The 19,521-nt window shown below is 34.3% G+C and overlaps 1 protein-coding gene across 1 annotated transcript in view; it reads right to left on the bottom strand.

The window, feature by feature from the left end:
• LOC121429313 (adhesion G-protein coupled receptor D1-like) overlaps nt 1-10,188 on the bottom strand; it is a 31,041-nt gene extending 20,853 nt beyond the window's left edge. The window contains exons 1-8 of the mRNA XM_041626324.1: nt 10,153-10,188; nt 9,346-9,357; nt 6,774-6,939; nt 5,670-5,741; nt 4,525-4,655; nt 3,693-3,751; nt 2,320-2,467; nt 704-844 (exon numbers count right to left, since the gene is read on the bottom strand). Coding sequence (XP_041482258.1) covers nt 704-844; nt 2,320-2,467; nt 3,693-3,751; nt 4,525-4,655; nt 5,670-5,741; nt 6,774-6,901 — 679 coding nt within the window. The 5' untranslated portion in view covers nt 6,902-6,939; nt 9,346-9,357; nt 10,153-10,188. The remainder of the gene's footprint in view (nt 1-703; nt 845-2,319; nt 2,468-3,692; nt 3,752-4,524; nt 4,656-5,669; nt 5,742-6,773; nt 6,940-9,345; nt 9,358-10,152) is intronic.
• Nucleotides 10,189-19,521: the final 9,333 nt, after the last annotated feature.

The raw sequence follows: 19,521 nt of genomic DNA, 5'->3' as shown, positions 1-19,521 counted from the left end.
AGATGAGTTATATAGAGGTTATTTTCTTGTTTGCTCTCATCATGATTATACTCTGCACGTAACTCATCAGTAGGCCTAATATATCGAACAGTAACAATATTTTGGTGACTTTTGCTGAAGGCGATTATACCCCAACGCTCAGACGATAATATAACTCCAAATCATTGCCTCAAATTTCAATGTATGTTAGATAATCTCGGAAAATCGTTTCAATTTTTGAACTACTGTTTGTATTATGGAAAGAGTGGTGTCAACTGGCACTCGTCATTGCAAGGTTCAGCACTACGAGACAAAGGAATGTTGTCAATGTGTCGTTAAATTAACGTCGTTCCGACGACCATTTGTCGTCGGAACAAAGGAAGTTTCCTTTCCACGACGTCGAGGGATTCAAGAACATAATAAATGTATTGAAAATGCCCGTCAAATGACAATGAACAGCTGGGAGGTCTTTGTCGAAAATTGGTGAACAGGGACAATAGTATCGTCCTAAGTTTCGGAGATGACGAAAAATTGCAAATATGTCGTTTGAACAAAGTCAAGGACAAAACTGTCGCTTTGATTCACCTATTTTTTTACAAAGACTTCATGGTTGCTTGTTGTCATGAAGGGCATTTGATAATACATTTCCAATGTTCTTGAATCCGTCTTACGTCATGGAGCAAAAACCATTTAAAGTTATCGTACATAGAACGAACTAGCTCACCATCTGTCCTTACAAGGCACGTGAAGTTCTTGAGTTGACCTTCTTCTGTCGCTGAAGAATCATCGTCAGAACCAGGAGGCATCTTAACCCAGAATGAAATGGTCGTACCAGATTCATAGCAATGGTCACCAGAACAAGGTTCTGAAGAAAAATAAAACAAATAATGCAGAATTGTCAGTCAACTCATAAGGTACGAGGGCTCATTATTTTGGACGCTCCGGGAGCGTTTTATGAAAGTGCTTGTCGACAACTCCCTTTAATCTGACAGTTACCATGGTAACAGTGTTTCTCAGCCAATCAATGAAAGTTGTTAGATTAGACAAGTTGTCGGAAAAAAAGTCGATGAAACCATTTTCAGAGGCACGAAGGTGGAAGGGAGGGGGGGGGGGAAGGACACTGTGATTGCAATTAGGCTCTTCCACGTCTGTGAAATAAAATTCTCATCCAGCTTCCAATCGTTCCATCCCTAGAATCACATTGTTCAGATCAACATTAAAAACTTATCTAATGAAAAAGAGCTTACTCAACATATAACTCCATTTACAGTTACTTTGAAATTTTAGTTTGTGTTCTTTATTTTTTAGATTCAATTTGCTTGTACGTTTCAAATTATCTTCATTGCAAAGTGCTTTGATATAGATCTCCTGAAAAGCGCTATATAACTTTATTTTGGCATCCCAAGGGGAGGGGGTTAAACCCTGTAACCCCCCGTCCCGTAGATCCGCCACTTAATTGTCACTTCGTCTGGATCTATGTTACCAGGTCCTGGAGACAGCCTGAAGCCATCAGTCATAATATTAGGTATGAAATATACTAATAAACAACGAATGTTCTTGCTCTCCGGCAATGGTTGCACCAAGAAGGCATAGGGAAATTGCTTTCATATAATTTTCCCCCTCCCTGATCCTTGATTACGATTTCTGCTACACTCGATATTCAACCCTGTCCCGTTCCTTCCCCTAGATCCCGGGGGTGGGGGCACTTACATTGACGAGTGGATACCATGCGCGACCAAAAAACACGTAAAAAGGATGTCTTTTTCACGATAGGGCACGTTACGTACGTAACGTGATAAGGGTGTCAAAAACACAAAAATAATGAAAAAGGGGTATCTATTTCGCTAGGAAAATTACGTATTTAGCGTCGAAATTGCGGGGATGATCAAACAAAAATCAAACAAAATGTTTTATAAAGGATGTCCTTTTTGCCCCAACACTTCGTGTTTAGAGTCCCATTTGCGCGGGGTGTAGAAGGTGGGGTCGTACTAAACCAAATAAGGTAAAGCCGAGGACCGAAGGACCCGTAACAATAAAACATTCCTGTACATGTTTAGGGGTTAATTTCAGGGAATATTTGCCAAGAGTATCGTTGTATCCAATACTTGTTAAGGGTAGGGTTTCACAAGCCAATACTTGTTAAGGGGTGCATTTTCGGAATATAGAAATTACGTGTTTAGGGTGCTTTTCGAGACCCCATGGTCGCGCATGGTATCCACTCGTGAATGGAAGTGCCCCCCGGGCCCTAGATACAGGTTTTCTATGTAATAGTGCCGCCACCAGCCCTCGCAACTGAGTGTACAGAAGAAAAGTGTATATATGCCTGATTTATGTTCTTACCTGAATACGTTGGAATAGCAAATATATCTTCAGAGCTTTGCGGCTGAAGAGCATTTCCCATATCTTTATGAGAGAGGACTGTTTCATAATGCATCAAATCAGAATTCGATGGCTCCACGTATTTCCCTGAAATAGCGTCGAATGGTCTCTGTGAAAATACATAGTCCGGATGTGATCTCAGCAATAGACAAATTACGCGCAATAACAGGGATAAAACAGAGATATTGAAGGTATATATAAAAGTGTGATAACGGTATACTTCCCAGGGTAGCCACTTCAGTTCCGAAAACTATTCTCCCAGCGGCCCCTGCTATTTTTATTATCACCCCGGCTAATTACCTGGGCTGCCTAGGCGCTCAAGCATTCAAGGAATTTCTTTCTACCAGGTACCCATTCACATCACCTGGGTTGAGTGCAGCAAAATGTGGATAGATTTCTTAACCACTAGACAACGACGCCCCAAGATAATTTATAGGAGATACAGATACATGAGTGAAATAATAGATAATTAACATGACTTTGAGGGAACACATACATATGTAACATTTTATTTTAGAATGGAGAGCCACTTTACTTTTCAAAGAATATAAACTCCATCCCCGCTATTTCGAAAAGTAAAGATTAAATGAAACACATCATTCATCAAGATCATCTTTTATCATTTTAAATGAAAAAGACATAAGAATATCGAAAAAACAAATAATCAAAATCTGCGTACATCACTGGCGGATCCAGGGGGAGGGGGTGCACATCCGGTCCGTGCCCCCTTTTGAGAGCCATGATCCAAATTGTTTTATGTAAATATACCGTTCTTACCCTTTTGAAAGTCACAACATACATTTTAATGGGAATATGCCGTTCATAAACGAGTGAATGACCTTTTTTGGCTTGTCAAATTTTACGTGGATGGAATGACCTAAAAATGTTTAGGAAAACTTTATTTGCTTGTAAAAAAAATTTATCGGGAAAATGTGCCCACTTCATTTTGGGAAATCCTGGATCCACCCCTGGGGCCCGTTTCATAAAGAGTTGCAACTGTTGTAACTTTGCCATTATGGCAACTACCATGGTAACCTCGATTCTGATTGGCTGCTGAGCCCTGTTACCATGGTAGTTGCCATAATGGCAAAGTTGCAACAGTTGTAAGTCCTTTATGAAACGGGCCCCAGTGTACATCGCTATGAAATATTGATAACAACATAATAATGATGATAATTAGTGGGTCATTATAGTGTTCGATCATGTCCGTCTGAGATGGCACTCCCGACGCTCTACAACAACAAGGGGTGAAAAAAGGCGGGGAAAATAACGGTGGTTCACTATTTAGAAGATAGGAAGTGAGTCCTTTACACAAAAAGAAAATACTTTCCTACCGCATTGTTCCACACGTCCATTGGATAGTACACAGTAGCATCGTGGTATATGGTGATCACTGGAAATGACAAGAAATAATATCACCCAATATGGGTGATTATAGGAACATAAAAGACATTTCTTGATTCATCAATTTTCCACATTTTTCCACATATATTTATCAATTATTGATTCATTTATTCAATCATTTATCTTGTTTATACATCCTTATATTTCTTATTTTATTAGTCAGGTAGTTACTTATTCATTTATTCATCTCATTTATTTACCTCAATTAAGTAAGGGGTAAGTAAATGATAGAATAACAAAAGTCAAATTAATTTTAAGATCCATTGATGGGACCACCATGATTCTAGTTAGGAAGAGGGAACTAGTCAAAATATGAGATGTATATTATCCTGCGACAAAAATAAAAGAATAAAAAAATACGCTACACATTTCTCATCAAAATTACCAGATTGTTGGTCCCAAATCCCTATACACAGTAAAAACGCTGTTTAAGATTTTATACAACGCTGTTTACTATATGAAACTTACAGTATTTGTTTAACGTTAAAACAATCATGTTAATTTATTGAAATTAGATATTGAAAATTAAACTTTGTTGCTTAAGATTTAAACACTTGTTCAAACTGTTACTGTAAGGTTCATATAGTAAACAGCATTGTATATTTTTTTTTACTGTGTAGGCGCATAGCAAAATAACACTTGAGCAAATTTAAAGTGAAAAAATTAATTTAGGATCAAACGACTTCATTAGAATGCACCCAGATATATTCTTCACGTTTCGAGTCTTTATCCGCCCCTCCCCCCGTATTCAAACCATCTTACCTCTTCGCATTTGACAAATAGAACAGAGTTCAAAGTCTTCATCGTTGGCTTGGACCAGGTTTGCTGTCATAGCATCTGTCTTCTCCAGCCCCCAATGACCATCTACGCTAGCAGCCATCGAGTCAAAGTAACTAAAATTAAAACAAAAACGCGGCACATCAACACTACTACATTAATCTTACTCGGTCATGCGTGCATTATGAAAATGGCCATACGCATGCAGCGGAGGGGGTAGTTCCCCCCCCCCCCCCCCCCCCGAAATAAAACAAAATAATTATCTTTATTTTAAATTTTCACGAAATTCAACAAAAGTCAGCACGAAATCCTTCAATTTCACTTTAAAAAGTGCAAAAACTACCCCTATGTCGAGTTTATCAAACAAGTTTACGCATCATGCCCCCCCCCGTAAGATTTTTTTATCGTGCGGCCATGATTATGAACGTTAAGATGGGATACAAACCCGGGAATAAAAATGAAAGAGGTGGAAGCATATTTTTCATTGGTGTAAATCTATAACGAAGCAAATTTTTCGTTCATGATGGCAAAGAATTACACTGAATTACTGGGTTTTTTTTTTTTTGGGGGGGGTTGGACGCATTGTAGTTCTTATTGTAAATATTCATGAGATTGACCAAAGTTGCTAAAGATGTAAAGGAAAACAGTTTAGAGTAATGTAGGCCTACACACTGCAAAAACTCTGGTGTTGATTTAACACCAGCCCGGAATCTATATTATGTCCAAACCAGAGAAGTGTTAAACAACACCAGTTCCCTTTTGGTCTAACACGAGATAGGTGTTTATACAACACCAATTAGTATTAAAACAGCATCGGTTTGATTCCAAACTTGTGTTGTTTCAAAATTTCTTTGGTGTGGACATATATAGATTCAACACCGGCGGAGTTTTTGCAGTGCACTCACAATTCTTAAATGAATATTCATGAGGTAAGCAATCATTTCAAATAACGTAATTGTTTGTTATTTCAAATCCTAACCTAGTAAGCTCAAAATAATGTTTGAAATCACGTATCACATAAATATTCATAACCACAAAATGTAAATATAAAGACATTTGCAACCCTTGCATTTTAGGCTTAATGAAAATGAAAAAAAATAAACGAAAATAAGATCGATAGTACATAATACCTTTGGGAATGAACACTGTCTCCATTTCTCCATTGCCAATTGTTTTTATACCTTAGACCGATTCCACATTTGCTGGGGGAATATAAAACAAATAATGTTCAGCGATCACTTTACAAATACTTGTTAGAAGTAACAATACTAATAGTGATAATAAAAATCATGATAATAAAGATAATGACAATAATCATAATAACAGTATTATTAATAATAATATTAATAATAACAATAATAAAAATAATATTAATACTACTAATAATAGCAATAATGGGTGATTGTATAGTGCACATAACCCCCCCCCCTTGTTCATTTTGTTAGGTGCTCAAGGCGCACCCTGGCAATGCTAGGTTACCAATTCCGGTGCAAACAACTTTTTAAAGAATTACTTCCTGCCGGTACCGATTTACTTCACCTGGGTCTGGTGTAGCGCATTGTGGATCAATTTCTTGCCGAAGGAAATTACGCTATGGCTGGGATTTGAACCCACAATCTCTGTTTCCAAGTCCGGAAACTAATCCTCTAGGCCACAACGCCCCATATATGAATTATTCAAGGATATTATATTTCTTTTTAGCAGTAACAAGAAGCTTCTCAACAATCTTGACCGAAATTTGATTATTTGAGGGGTGTTTTAAATATAGTCTTTAATAGGCGAAAAAGAATAATGAATGAGCAGTAATGAAATTATTTCAACCAACATGGAATATACATTCTATCCATATCCTGAATCTTCATAAAACATTAGTGGAAATTGATTACTATTTTATTCCTCCCTCTAGATATGACAGCAAATTTAATCTTCAAGCCTAGTCGTTATTATGACGTCATAGAATCATACAGTTGGCTATGATTTCAAACCAATTTCAGGGGGAATGGAACCGGGGGCTGGGTTGGCTTCAGCCCCCCTCCCCAACACCTTTTCCCGAACCATACACAAATGTAATGAACATTTAATTGTGATTTTTTGCATGGTCAGCCTCCCCTTCCCCACTTTCAAAACTGTTCCACAGCCCTTGAATTTAACAGTTACTCCAAACTTCTGTCTTGTAATGCATCAAGTTTGTAATTCATCAAGATATTGTTGATGTATTACAAAGTGCCGTTCACCTGCTTTCCCATTTCAGCGAAGAAAGGAACATAAACGTGTCGTCATCTTGCCATGTCGCCAGATCTCCCCCGAGCATCAACAGACAAGGGTCGGTTGAACCAGAGTTCTCTACTGCACGGTAGCACATATTATTATAGTGTTTAAATTTCACAGGGCATCCATTGGCTGAACAAATATAAAAAAAAAAGTACAGAAAGATCCTACATTGTAAAAACTACGGTGTTAAAAGCACCATCAGTAGGTTTTCAAAGAGAACCACACACTCTGGGTGTTAAAATACGCCACGATGTTTTAAAATAACACCGAAAAGTGTTTAACAATATAATATGTCATAATAGGAATAATGGGTGTTAAACTACAACTTTAAATTTAACTCCGGTGTAAAATGATTGGTGTAGTCATTCCAGAGCACTGATGACTTTGATAACATCACTGTTTTTGCAGAGCATCATTCTTTTTCCCTGTCATTCTCACGAATGGAAAAAAAAATTTCCCACCGTAATAAGCTTTTAGTTTCTACTTTTGCTAGTAACGTAATCCGTGCATGTTTTGTTAATTACTCAAATTTAATAGTTATCAGTTTAGTTTCATTTTTGTTCAATTCAATTAAATTCTTGAACTTTTTTTATATCAACCAGAATGTAATCTAAATGCGCTTTTGTTAGGTAACTCTTGGAGCTCTACAGGTGGGTGTTTCATAAGGCTGTTCGCAAAGTTACGCACGTATGGCAAGCCGTATTGATATATATTGTGATTTTGTGATATCACGAATTCGAATTACTGATATCACTAAGTCGAATTACTGATATCACTAATTCGATTTAGTGATATCACTAATTCGATTTAGTGATATCACCAAATCGAATTAGTGATATCACTAATTCCCATATGTTTTTCACACAAATCCCTTTTTTGATATCAAGAAATAGAATTTGTGATATCACTAAATCGAATTAGTGATATCACTAAATCGAATTAGTGATATCACAAATTCGAATTTGTGATATCACTAATTCGAATTAGTGATATCACTAATTCGAATTAGTGATATCACTAATTTGATTTAGTGATATCACTAATTCGAATTAGTGATATCACAAAATGACAAAAGAAATTTAGCACTCATGTTGTGAAAGATATCGCTTTGATTTCGAGCTTTACCTCAGTGCTAGAATTCACGTGGTATTTTGAGCTTTACTTTAGTGCTAGAATTCACGTGGTATTTTGAGCTTTACTTTAGTGCTAGAATTCACGTGGTATTTTGAGCTTTACTTTAGTGCTAGAATTCACGTGGTATTTTGAGCTTTACTTTAGTGCTAGAATTCACGTGGTATTTTGAGCTTTACTTTAGTGCTAGAATTCACGTGGTATTTTGATCTTTACTTTAGTGCTAGAATTCACGTGGTATTTTGAGCTTTACTTTAGTGCTCAAATCAGCTCTGTTTCTATCGCTAGTTTAGCGTTTTAGCCTCACTTGGTATTTATTACATTGATGCAAAAAATAACCTGTGATCTAAACCTTTACATTCATTTACTACACAAACCCCTTTTTTGATATCACGAAATAGAATTCGTGATATCACTAAATCAATTCCTGATATCACTAATTCGAATTTTTGATATCACAAATTCATTTAGTGATATCACAAATTCGAATTTGTGATATCACTAATTCGATTTAGTGATATCACTAATTCGATTTAGTGATATCACGAATTCTATTTCTTGATATCAAAAAAGGGATTTGTGTGAAAAACATATGGGAATTAGTGATATCACTAATTCGATTTGGTGATATCACTAAATCGAATTAGTGATATCAGTAATTCTAATTAGTGATATCAGTAATTCAAATTCGTGATATCACAAAATCACAATATATATCAATACGGCTTGCCATACGCACGACTGGAACATGTTCTTAGGTCATAATTCAATTACATAGGGATATCACATAGCACAAGAAAGGATCACCAGTCGTGCGTAAAGTCATTCGTATCTTACGAACAGCTTTATGAAACACCCACCATGTCCCATGATTGGACTACATTCTAATTGCTTTTTTCTTTCTTTCCCTCATGCACCTTTTAAACGACAAACAATGTAAACAAAAGATGAAATATTACATTAATGGTATTTGTTTATACAACTTTTAACAACGAAACTTGTATTTTTTCTCAAATATCATAAAGCCATGGCCGTAGGCCTACGCATACTTTTCTTCCTGGGGGAGGGGGGAAGGGAGGACACGTACAATTTTTTTCGAAGAAACTTGAAAGCGAAGGCGAATTCACACTTTCCAAAGTGAAATCGAAGGATTTCTTGCACACTTTTGATGAATATTTTGAAAATTTTCAGTAAAAACATATAAGTTTTCACAATTTCAGGGGTGGGTCCCCCCCCCCTGCGTACGGCCATGCCTCAGACCATTCTGCTCCTTTGAATATTCTTTAATTTCAAAGTAATAAAATTTGATAGCATTATTCGTGAATTCTTCAAATGAAATTATTTTGTACACCATGCATCAAAACATCTCGAGAATGGCTAAACGAAATATAAGCAGCTACTTACTCTTCTGAAGTCCTGTAAAAAGAAAAAGTGAGAAAAATGAAAAAAAAAATATTCTCCAAAAAAAGCAAGACTTGGTGAATCTAACGCCACGTGTAATATCATTTGATTTCATTTCACCAACGTTCTCAGCCAAATAGGTTGAACTTAACCCGTTTGTTTGTCATGTTTGTAATTATTATCATGATTATCATCGTTACTATTATCATTTTATTATTATTCTATTATTATTATTATTATCATTGTTATTATTATTATTATTAGTGTTATCAATGCCACTATCATAATACACTGATCAATGGCACACTAGGAGCTTTTAATCTTGCACCTACATTTCATCTTTCAAAAAGAAGATCACCTTATATAAATTAATATCAACTTTACATCTGCATCTGTGCGCCAAGTTACATCTTTATAAAGAGTCCTTTATGTGTGACATGTAGTAATAGTTAAAAGTTGAACCAATTTTAATCGACACATAGGACGTATATACATTTTGATACAAATTACGGTACGTGGTTTGTCATGTTATGACCTGAAAAAATCCAATGAATACTGAAAATTAAACTCCAAACCCATCCATATTTTGCCTAATATTGGATAAGCCTTTTGTAGAGTGTGGTGAGTGGTGGCATGCTATAATTATATTTTAATAATGATATCATGATAGCTCCGACAAAAACGAAATGAATACACTTATTGCTGTCAAGTTAACAGTAAATAATTATAAAGTAATATTAAGTGATAGATGAATTCGCTAGTAAATATTGTTTGCATGTTTCCGTTAGTTTGATATACAAATGAACTTACTCGAAGTAGATGCGGTAATGGGTTGATGAATTAGTATCGAGATGATTGCTGTCACCTGTTAGAACAATAATAACAGTTGTATATCTTGGTCCATAGTTGCACTGGTTGTCCATAATTACAGTTGTAATTTACGTGGTTCATAGTAATGCAATTACGTTTAACTAAACGTAAATCTCATTATACACGCATTCGATGGGCAGAAAATAAAATTAAAACATTTATAAGAAGATAGTGAGGAGAAAATATGGTAGAATTCAAATTTAAAATCGTATGATTTTATTTCCAACCAAAAATAAGTATTACAATCATATTGCATATAATCATAAAAAGAAAAGAAAACAAATGGAAATATAGAGCTGGTTTTGTAATAATGAAAGATCAAAGCGGAGTCGAGTATAATAGATAAGAGAATATTGAATTATGTAGTCGCGTGTGCTTGTGTAATATGTAGATTTGTGGGAGAAAATTTGCAAGGAGTTCTACAATATCTAATAATGAGGTTCAATTGTCATGGTTGTACAATTTAAAGGAATTATTTTCTGACAGGGAAACAATAAAATGATTATGATACCAATATCTACTTTTAATATATTTATTGCGTGAAATAAAAAAAAGTAGAAAAAATAATATATTTTGTTTTTCAACACACAACCATCCAACTATAAGAATATAATCGGTAAATCCACACTAAACCATAATGATCAAACGTGATCTCATTTGATGTACTGAACACGTACATGACCATGAGGACTGTACTTTACTATCCTATAAGATCCTTGGCTACCAAAGCGGTTTTCAGGTTATCAGCCTTTTTCTTTTTGGTTTTGTTACAGTGGAACAGTTTCAGAATCTATTTCTGATTTTATTAAGCCTCACGTAGTCATAGATAGAAGATTTTCTCACGACAGAAAAGGGAAAAGGATGAAGACAACTAAAAAAGGAATATGGTTCAAGTCTGATTTATTCAGCAAGGGGTACCATATTTCTAAAATGGTAAGAAGTACTTTTTAGTCGTTCCATTTTGTGCATGTTCAGAAGAAAAATAAGATATTTGAATTCAAATGGCAAGTGGTTCAATACACTGGCGTAAATCCAGGGGGAATGGGGGGATATATCCCCCCACTTTTCGAGGAGGGGGGGGATGGCCTGTACAAACATCCCCCCACTTTTTACGAAAGAAATGAGAAAAAAAAATCACAAGAGATAGTTGCTTTATTGGTAAAAATTCTTCCTAAAATACCGCTTAACAAATAAAACAATATTATTGAATCATAAAATGCAAATAAAGAGCCAGTTCACCATTTCCAAACGAAGTCCTTATTATAACATTGAAGAGAAACCCTCGTTTCTTCCAATTCATCAATGTTGGGGTCTTTGGGAAGGGATTAAGATGGAAAGTCAATTTTTTTAATGTAATCTCTAATAAAACCATTGAACCATCATGGGGTAAGAAAAATAATAATATTGGAGGGGTATTTGCCATATGGACATACAGTGGTGTAACTACGGGGGGCACATACCCCCTCTCAATCGGCTGACCCCCCACAAAAGGGGGGAAACGAGAAAAGAGGGGGAAAAGGAAGAGAAAAGTAGTGGGAAAGAAGAAAATATTATTCATTATAATGTTATATTATATTATAATTATGTTATGTTACATTACATAAGAAACATTTTTATCATAACTTTATGAAACATAATTTGCCCAGGGCCTACGTCTTCATTGTTCCTGGTGCTCGCATTGTCTGTTTAACGAGATATATAATCCTGTAGTATTAAAACATCCCGTTTTCAAATATAAACCAAATATATTTCCTAGCACTTGAGTTATCATTGTTTTATGTAGTGACATATGCTTCTTTTACATGACTCAAAAAGTGATTGCCCCATGTTAAGGTCTTCGTATATATGAAACATTTCCTGTCCGTGATTACGTTCGCATTAGTGGATTGGTGAGATATGTCTGCTCTTCATGAATTCCTAAAATCAGTCCTTAAAATGTCCCTTCTTCTGATCTGAATATCAAAAATTTTCAGCTTGCGCTTCGCGCTCACATCATTTCACTAATGAAATACGTATGGTCCCAGTTACTTCCTACAAAGAAACCTTAGACATGTTAGAATGCCCCACTTCAGGTCTAAATTGTCTAAATTTTCAGCTCGCGCTTCGCGCTCGCAATATTTGATTAGTGAGATGCGTATGATAATCATGATTGCAATGACTACAAAAAGTGTTTCATGTGTTCAGATGTAATTCTAATAAAATCAGCAAGCGCTTGGCACTCGCATTAGATGACTATGGTGAGATATGCATACTCTTAATGGATTCCTAAAATATATTCCTTAAAATCTCGCTGTTTGGGGTCAAAATATGCGAAAATTTCAGCTCGCGCTTCGCGCTCGCTTTGTTTAGCAAGACAGGTACCTATCGTGATTACACAAATTTGATTATAATGTCCCTTTTTAGGTGTGAATATAAAAAAAATTCAGCTCGCGCTTCGCGCTCGCATTATTTGATCAGTGATATACATATCCGTTTAATGACATTGCCCTTAAAATTTCTTTATTAGGTCAGTATAACTGGCAAATGAGCGCCCTTCGCGCGCTCACTCACTGAGTGATTCAAAAATTTTGCTGGTGCCCCCACAATGCCGTGACCCACGGTACACCACTGTGGACATATCAATGACAATTCCTTGCATATCTAAATACATGATTGCAAAAAAATGCCAAAATATTTCAGTCATCCCCCCACCCATCAACACGGATTTACGCCAGTGGTTCAATATTCAATGAGATACAACTTTTATGTTTAGCAAGAAGCCCGTATCCTTGACATGGAATTTACCATCCAAAAGAAGAACAATGAAATTAAAGCTCTACAAGATCAACTTGAAACTAACACCAACAGTGTAGCCAGCATGCAAGATAAGTTGAATCAGCAGGAACAGTACTCTCGACGAAACTGCTTAAGGTTTTTTGGTATTCCTGAGGTAACTAATGAGAACACCGATGATCATATCGTCAAGCTGTCGTCAGATGTCTTGGGAATTGAAATGACAAAGCAAGATCTGGAGAGGTCGCATCGCGTTGGGAAATCCCGTGAAGGAAGACCACGAGCTATCATCGCAAAGTTCAAGTCATATCGTAAACGTGATGAAATCATCAAACAACGACGGAAGCTTGCTGGAACAAGAAAGGCCATCCTGGAAGACCTTACCTCAACGAATGCTGACCTACTACAGAGAGCGAAGAACAATGACCGAATCAAAGCTGCCTGGTCCCTGGATGGTCGGATCTTTGCTATAAGCAAATCAAGTGGAAGTACCAAGAAACTCATCAGATCAAAAGGAGATATTGATCGTATCTAACTCTCTCAAGTTTGTACTCCTGGACGATTTTTAATGACTTTTGTTGTTTCACTTTTTTTTCTTTTTAATCATTGGACTCCTGATTTTTTTTCTCTCTCTCTCTTTTGTAATTAAACTTTCCTTTTTCTTTTAACGTTTTGAGACTTTGTATTTAATGTTATGTGTAGATTGTAACCTTGTAGTAAAGACAAACGTTACATGTTCATTTTGCAGAGACTTTAACAATGGCATTCACATTCACTCATGTGACATTCACAATACATGCCAATGTCCTTTTCCTAGATGTATTCATTCTGTTTTTCCTTATTTTGAGATAAATGATGATGAATTCATTAATATGCATCATTATGATAACAATCCTCTTTATAATAATCAAGATTTGAATCAATTGTATAATACTTTTAATGCAAATGAAGACAATGAATTTGAGTTGGATACTGATTTTAACTGTAAATATTTCTCAGATGATCAATTTGTAGATAGTTTTAAATATATAAATAGTAGTTTTAGTATTTTACACTTCAACTCTCGTAGTTTAAGTAAAAACTTTGATGCAATATCAGAATATTTATCCACTTTATCGTTTAACTTTTCTGTATATGGATTTTCAGAAACCTGGATTAATAGCAATACGCCTCTCTTATTCAACAATGATGGTTACTCATTTGTTAATTCTGATCGTTGTCAAGGGAAAGGAGGAGGAGTAGCTTTACTGATTTCTGATTCCTTAAATTATGTTGTTCGGACAGATTTAATAAGTTGTTCACAATGTTACGAATCACTTTTTATTGAAATATCATTTCAACACACTAAAAATGTTATTGTAGGTATTTATAGAAAACCCTCCTCAAACATAATTGAGTTTACTGAATATTTTGAAGATTGTTTAAAAAAAATAAATTCTGAATGTAAGCATGCATACTTAATGGGGGACTTTAACATTGATCTTATAAAATATTCTAATTATGGTCCTGTTAATCAATTTTTAAGTGTTATTTATGCCTACAGTTTCTTGCCTCTTATTAATAAACCATCTATAATTACTCAATCTTCCTTTTCCCTAATTGACAATATTTTTACTAATAATTTCAACTCCAATATTTCATCTGGTCTATTAATAAATGATATTTCTGATCACTTTCCAGTTTTCCAAATTTCTAAAAAATACAATTTGATTAAACAAGATTTTACATATTCACCCCAAAACATAAATAAAAACACAATCAATCTTTTCAAAGAAAAACTTGCAATTGCTAATTGGGATGATATATTATTCTGTCAAAACACTGAAATTGTATATAATAAATTTTTAATGAAATTCAGTAACTTATATAACAATATCTTTCAAAAAGTTTCAAGATCCAAAGAAAAGAGAAAAGCAAAGAAACCATGGATTGATTTGACACTGTTAAAACAGATGAGGAAAAGGAATAGACTATTTAAAAAATATCGTGAAAATCCCAATGAGATTTCTAAGAAAAAATATGTGAAAATACGTAATTTTGTAAATATAGCACTAAAGAATGCTCGTAAAAGATTTTATGAACGAAAGTTTAGAGAGTCTAGTGGTAATTTGAAAAAGACATGGAACATTATTAAAGAAGTACTTGGAAACAAAAAGAAAAAGCTACCTAACTATATAAATGTTAATGGTAATAATGTTCACGGGGATAAGAATATAGGAAACAGTTTTAATGATTTTTTTGTGAAGATTGGATTGAAGATAAATGAATCTGGAAACTGCTTAGATAATAATGATTATGCCAAATTCTTGCCACAGGAATGTATGAAATCTTTATTTTTTAAACCTATCACTGAGACTGAAATACTTGATATTGTTAAAAAAATGAAAAATAGTAGAAGCTGTGGAATCGATAGTATAAGTCCCATAGTCATTAAAAAAACGATTATACTCATTTCTAAACCATTATGTCACATATTTAACTTGTCATTATCATCCGGTATAGTTCCTTCCAAATTGAAAATTTCCAAAGTGATTCCTGTATTTAAAAAAAATGATTTACATGATATTTCTAACTATCGTCCAATTTCTTTGCTCCCATTTTTCTCAAAAATTCTTGAGAGAACTGTATATAATCGATTATATGATTTTCTATGTATCAATTCTCTCTTAAATGATAATCAGTTTGGTTTTTTAAAAAATGTATCAACTGAAATGGCAGTTATCAATTTACATGATTATATAATTAACTCATTGAATAAGAAGCACCATACAATTGGAATATTTTTAGATCTCAGTAAAGCTTTTGATTGCATTGATTTTACTATCTTATTACGTAAGTTACAGTACTATGGAATAAGGGGTCTTCCGCTGCTTTGGTTTAAAAGTTACTTATCAAACCGATTACAATATGTTTTTTTTAACAATGTTTTATCTGAACCTTTGAATGTCTTGTGTGGCGTGCCCCAGGGATCAATCCTCGGGCCGCTATTATTTTTAATATTCATAAATGACCTACCGAACTGTACAAATAGATTAAAGTTTCTACTTTTTGCGGATGATACCAACATATTAATTTCTGATGATTCAATACTATCATTAAATAATGTTATAAACACTGAGCTCAAAAACGTTACTGACTGGTTTCATTCTAATAAACTATCTTTAAATATGGATAAATCAAATTATATATATTTCTCTCTCAGTAATACTTCCCATAATACTTCAGATTTTTTACACATCAAAATAAACAATCATAATATTAAACGTGTAGCTCATTTAAAATTTCTAGGTGTCATAATTGATGAAAAACTTTCATGGAAAAATCACATTTTAGATATCACAAACAAAATTTCAAAAAATGTTGGTATCATCCGCAAACTCAGCATATTTTTACCCCAAAAAATTCTTTTTACTCTGTATAATACTCTTATATTACCCTATATATCTTATTGCAATGTAGTATGGGCTAACACATATCCCACGAAGTTGAACCCAATATATATGTTACAAAAAAAGATAATTCGCATATGTACATTCTCATCTAGATTAGCCCATTCAAAAGAATTATTTATCAAATTCAATATTCTTACTGTATTTCAACTGAATTTATATCACTGTGCAATATTACTTTTCAAACATAAACACAATTTACTTCATGAATCATTATCTTCGATGCTTATTGTAAATTCATCTGTGCATGATTATAACACAAGAAATAAAAATAAATATCATTTGTGGACTGTTAATAAAAATTATGTATCATTTTCATTTAGACATCATGCACCAGTCGTGTGGAATAATCTCCCCATTGCAATAAAGTCTCTCAACTCAATGTATTCTTTCAAAAGGAAATTGAAATTTTATTTAATCACTAGTACTTAAATTCTGTCTTTACTGCACTGCCTGTTATTGTTTTGGGTTTGTGCGGACTTCGTATCTTGTTGTGTTCTGTTTTGTTTTCATTATACAATTATATGCCCATTACCTATTCATAAATTTTCTTTACTTAAATATGATTTATAAATTGAATTAATCTAATTCTATACTATGTTATCAAGGGTGGTTATCCAGACAATTCCTTTTGGTTTTTTATGACCGCCCTATTCCAATAATGATGTGTTCTTTTTATATTGTATATCATATTTCAATACTATATTTTGAATTTTTCACTGCTCAAGTTTTTTATGCAATTGTATGATATGTGTAAGTTTTATTGGAATTGAATAAATGAATTGAATTGAATTGAATTGAATTGAATGTATTGGTTATTCAGAAATACTTTTTTTTCACTAAAACCACCGGAAAGAAACATAGCGTCCATTAGCGACTCATGGCATCTAACGGTTGGCCATGGTATCGTAAGCAACAAACATAGCAAATAGCAAATATGCAACAAAATACCTTCTCAGTGTGTTTATTGATGTGCTATTTAGTCACCTGACTTATGCAATTTCTGCATCCTGCTATGTCAGGCATGCTTAAATAATATCTAATAACATGTAAGGTGACGTGGAGTCTGCGCGTTGGGCCGGGGTTGGTAATGGTTGTTTGCAGAAATAATAAAACGAAGAAACACATTGAAATGACCGAGAGGGGAAAGAGGAAGAGAGATGGAAAGAGTCGAAAAGACCTACATGAGTACATGTATAATTATAGAGCAGTAAAATGAAGCGTGAGCAGAGTTCCATAGTACCGCCACAAATTGATTTTTATCGCAGCTATAATGGTTACGCAAAATGCACATAAAAGAAAGTGTGATAATAAAGTTTGTATTTATTTCCCTTTTTACTCTTCAACACTAAAAATGGTTCTTATAGCACAGACATAATGCAAATGATGATCCTCTATCCCTTAAACTTTCTTCGCTTGGCTTACATTTCATATTCATCCATCTTCTCAGGGCATTCTCCCCTTTTTCTTTTCTTTTTCGGGGGGGGGGGGGTGGGGAAGGGTGGAGATATTTCAGGACGGTTTGTTTTGTCCTATACAAACTACATATTTTGGTAACTTCGTATTTATTTGGTGAGTATTATTTCTCTCTCATTTATTTATTTCTTTCTCATTTGATTACATATATCTGTATTTGTACTTTGTTATTAGTTGTGTTATCTATTGTTTTGAGGGGCCCATATTGTACAAGCATTGCTTTTTAGTGGGTCCCTCCATTTCCATCTTAATTTAATTTCTATTGAAAACTAGTATACTCATTTAAAACCTCCAATATGTTGCCCAAATTTGTGGGTTTTTTTTCACAACATATGTATTATTATTTTTGTTTCTTTGCAACGGATACAAATACTTATGTTTACATATGGTATACAATTTGTTTTTGTTTGATGCAAGTGAAATAAATAAAATTGAATTGAATTGAATATTTTCTTTTCAAATAATGCATGATACTGCAATAACTGCATGATAATGCATGATAAGGAATGATCCAGTACTGAATAGAGACTTTGGATATACATTGTCGCCAGTCTTTGGTCAAGTGATCAAGAAGCACGGAGGTACACATTATGACAGCAACCTTTTTGACTGATCACTTGGCTTGAGAAAGCCCACAGGAGTGGACGAAAGCTCCCCCCCCCAAAAAAAATCATTAAGGTTAGGTGAAGCTTAGAAATTATTCAATTTATCATCCCCAAACTGCTGAAAGTTTTCTGTATTAGCTATAAAGGTCATTAAAAAACATTATGGAAACGATTATGATATTGATAGACTCACTTACCACAACAGAGGTTACTCTCATCTTGTATTAGATAGGTTTGAGTTCTTCAGTAACATGAATGTTATATAGACCTGTATTGTAAATTTGTAAAGCATTCAGAAAGAGACTAGTTGATGAGAGGAATTCTTAGAATACTTAGATCATATTCAATATCAGTCTCTAAGAATAATGTGCGGAATGAGCTCTGCCCCTAACACCACTTGCTGCCTTACAAACAGAATTAGGTGAAATGCCCCTAGACTTATGCAGGCAGATGCTTGCATATATTCTAAGACAAAAATTAGTATACATAGTGATCATCCTGTTAATGTCAAGACAAAATGGCAAATGGAGATATTAAAACATCAACAAATTATAAACCTTTTGGATGTAGGACAGCATTGATGAATGAAAAACCAATTGAAACTTCTACTGTATCTTATATTAAGTGAGTGAAGCACTAGATAAACAACAAAATCCCACATATTTAAAACAGAGCAGTTTAGAACTTATTGGAAGTAAATGGCCAAATCAATTGCATATATTCACAGATGCAAAAAGCAAAAGGATAATGAACCATACATTATCATTCAGAGCTGAATTAACAGCCATCGTCCTTGCCCTCAACTGGTTCAACTGGCTTGATTGATTGATTTTATTTGTCAGGTAACTATGTACAAGTACATGAAAATATGAACAGTAGTGTATACCTTGACAGGATTGCCCATGAAAGCCGAGATGGCTTATTTCCAATGGGGTCCTTACATCAGTAATTGACAACAATGTACATCTATGAAAAACACCTATAGAAATCTACAAACTACATCAATT

This window comes from Lytechinus variegatus, chromosome 15 (genome assembly GCF_018143015.1).
Source record: "Lytechinus variegatus isolate NC3 chromosome 15, Lvar_3.0, whole genome shotgun sequence".
In the NCBI taxonomy this organism is placed as follows: Eukaryota; Metazoa; Echinodermata; class Echinoidea; order Temnopleuroida; family Toxopneustidae; genus Lytechinus; species Lytechinus variegatus.
Note: the sequence above shows the minus strand (reverse complement) of the source record. Positions and strands in the feature narration are given on the sequence as shown.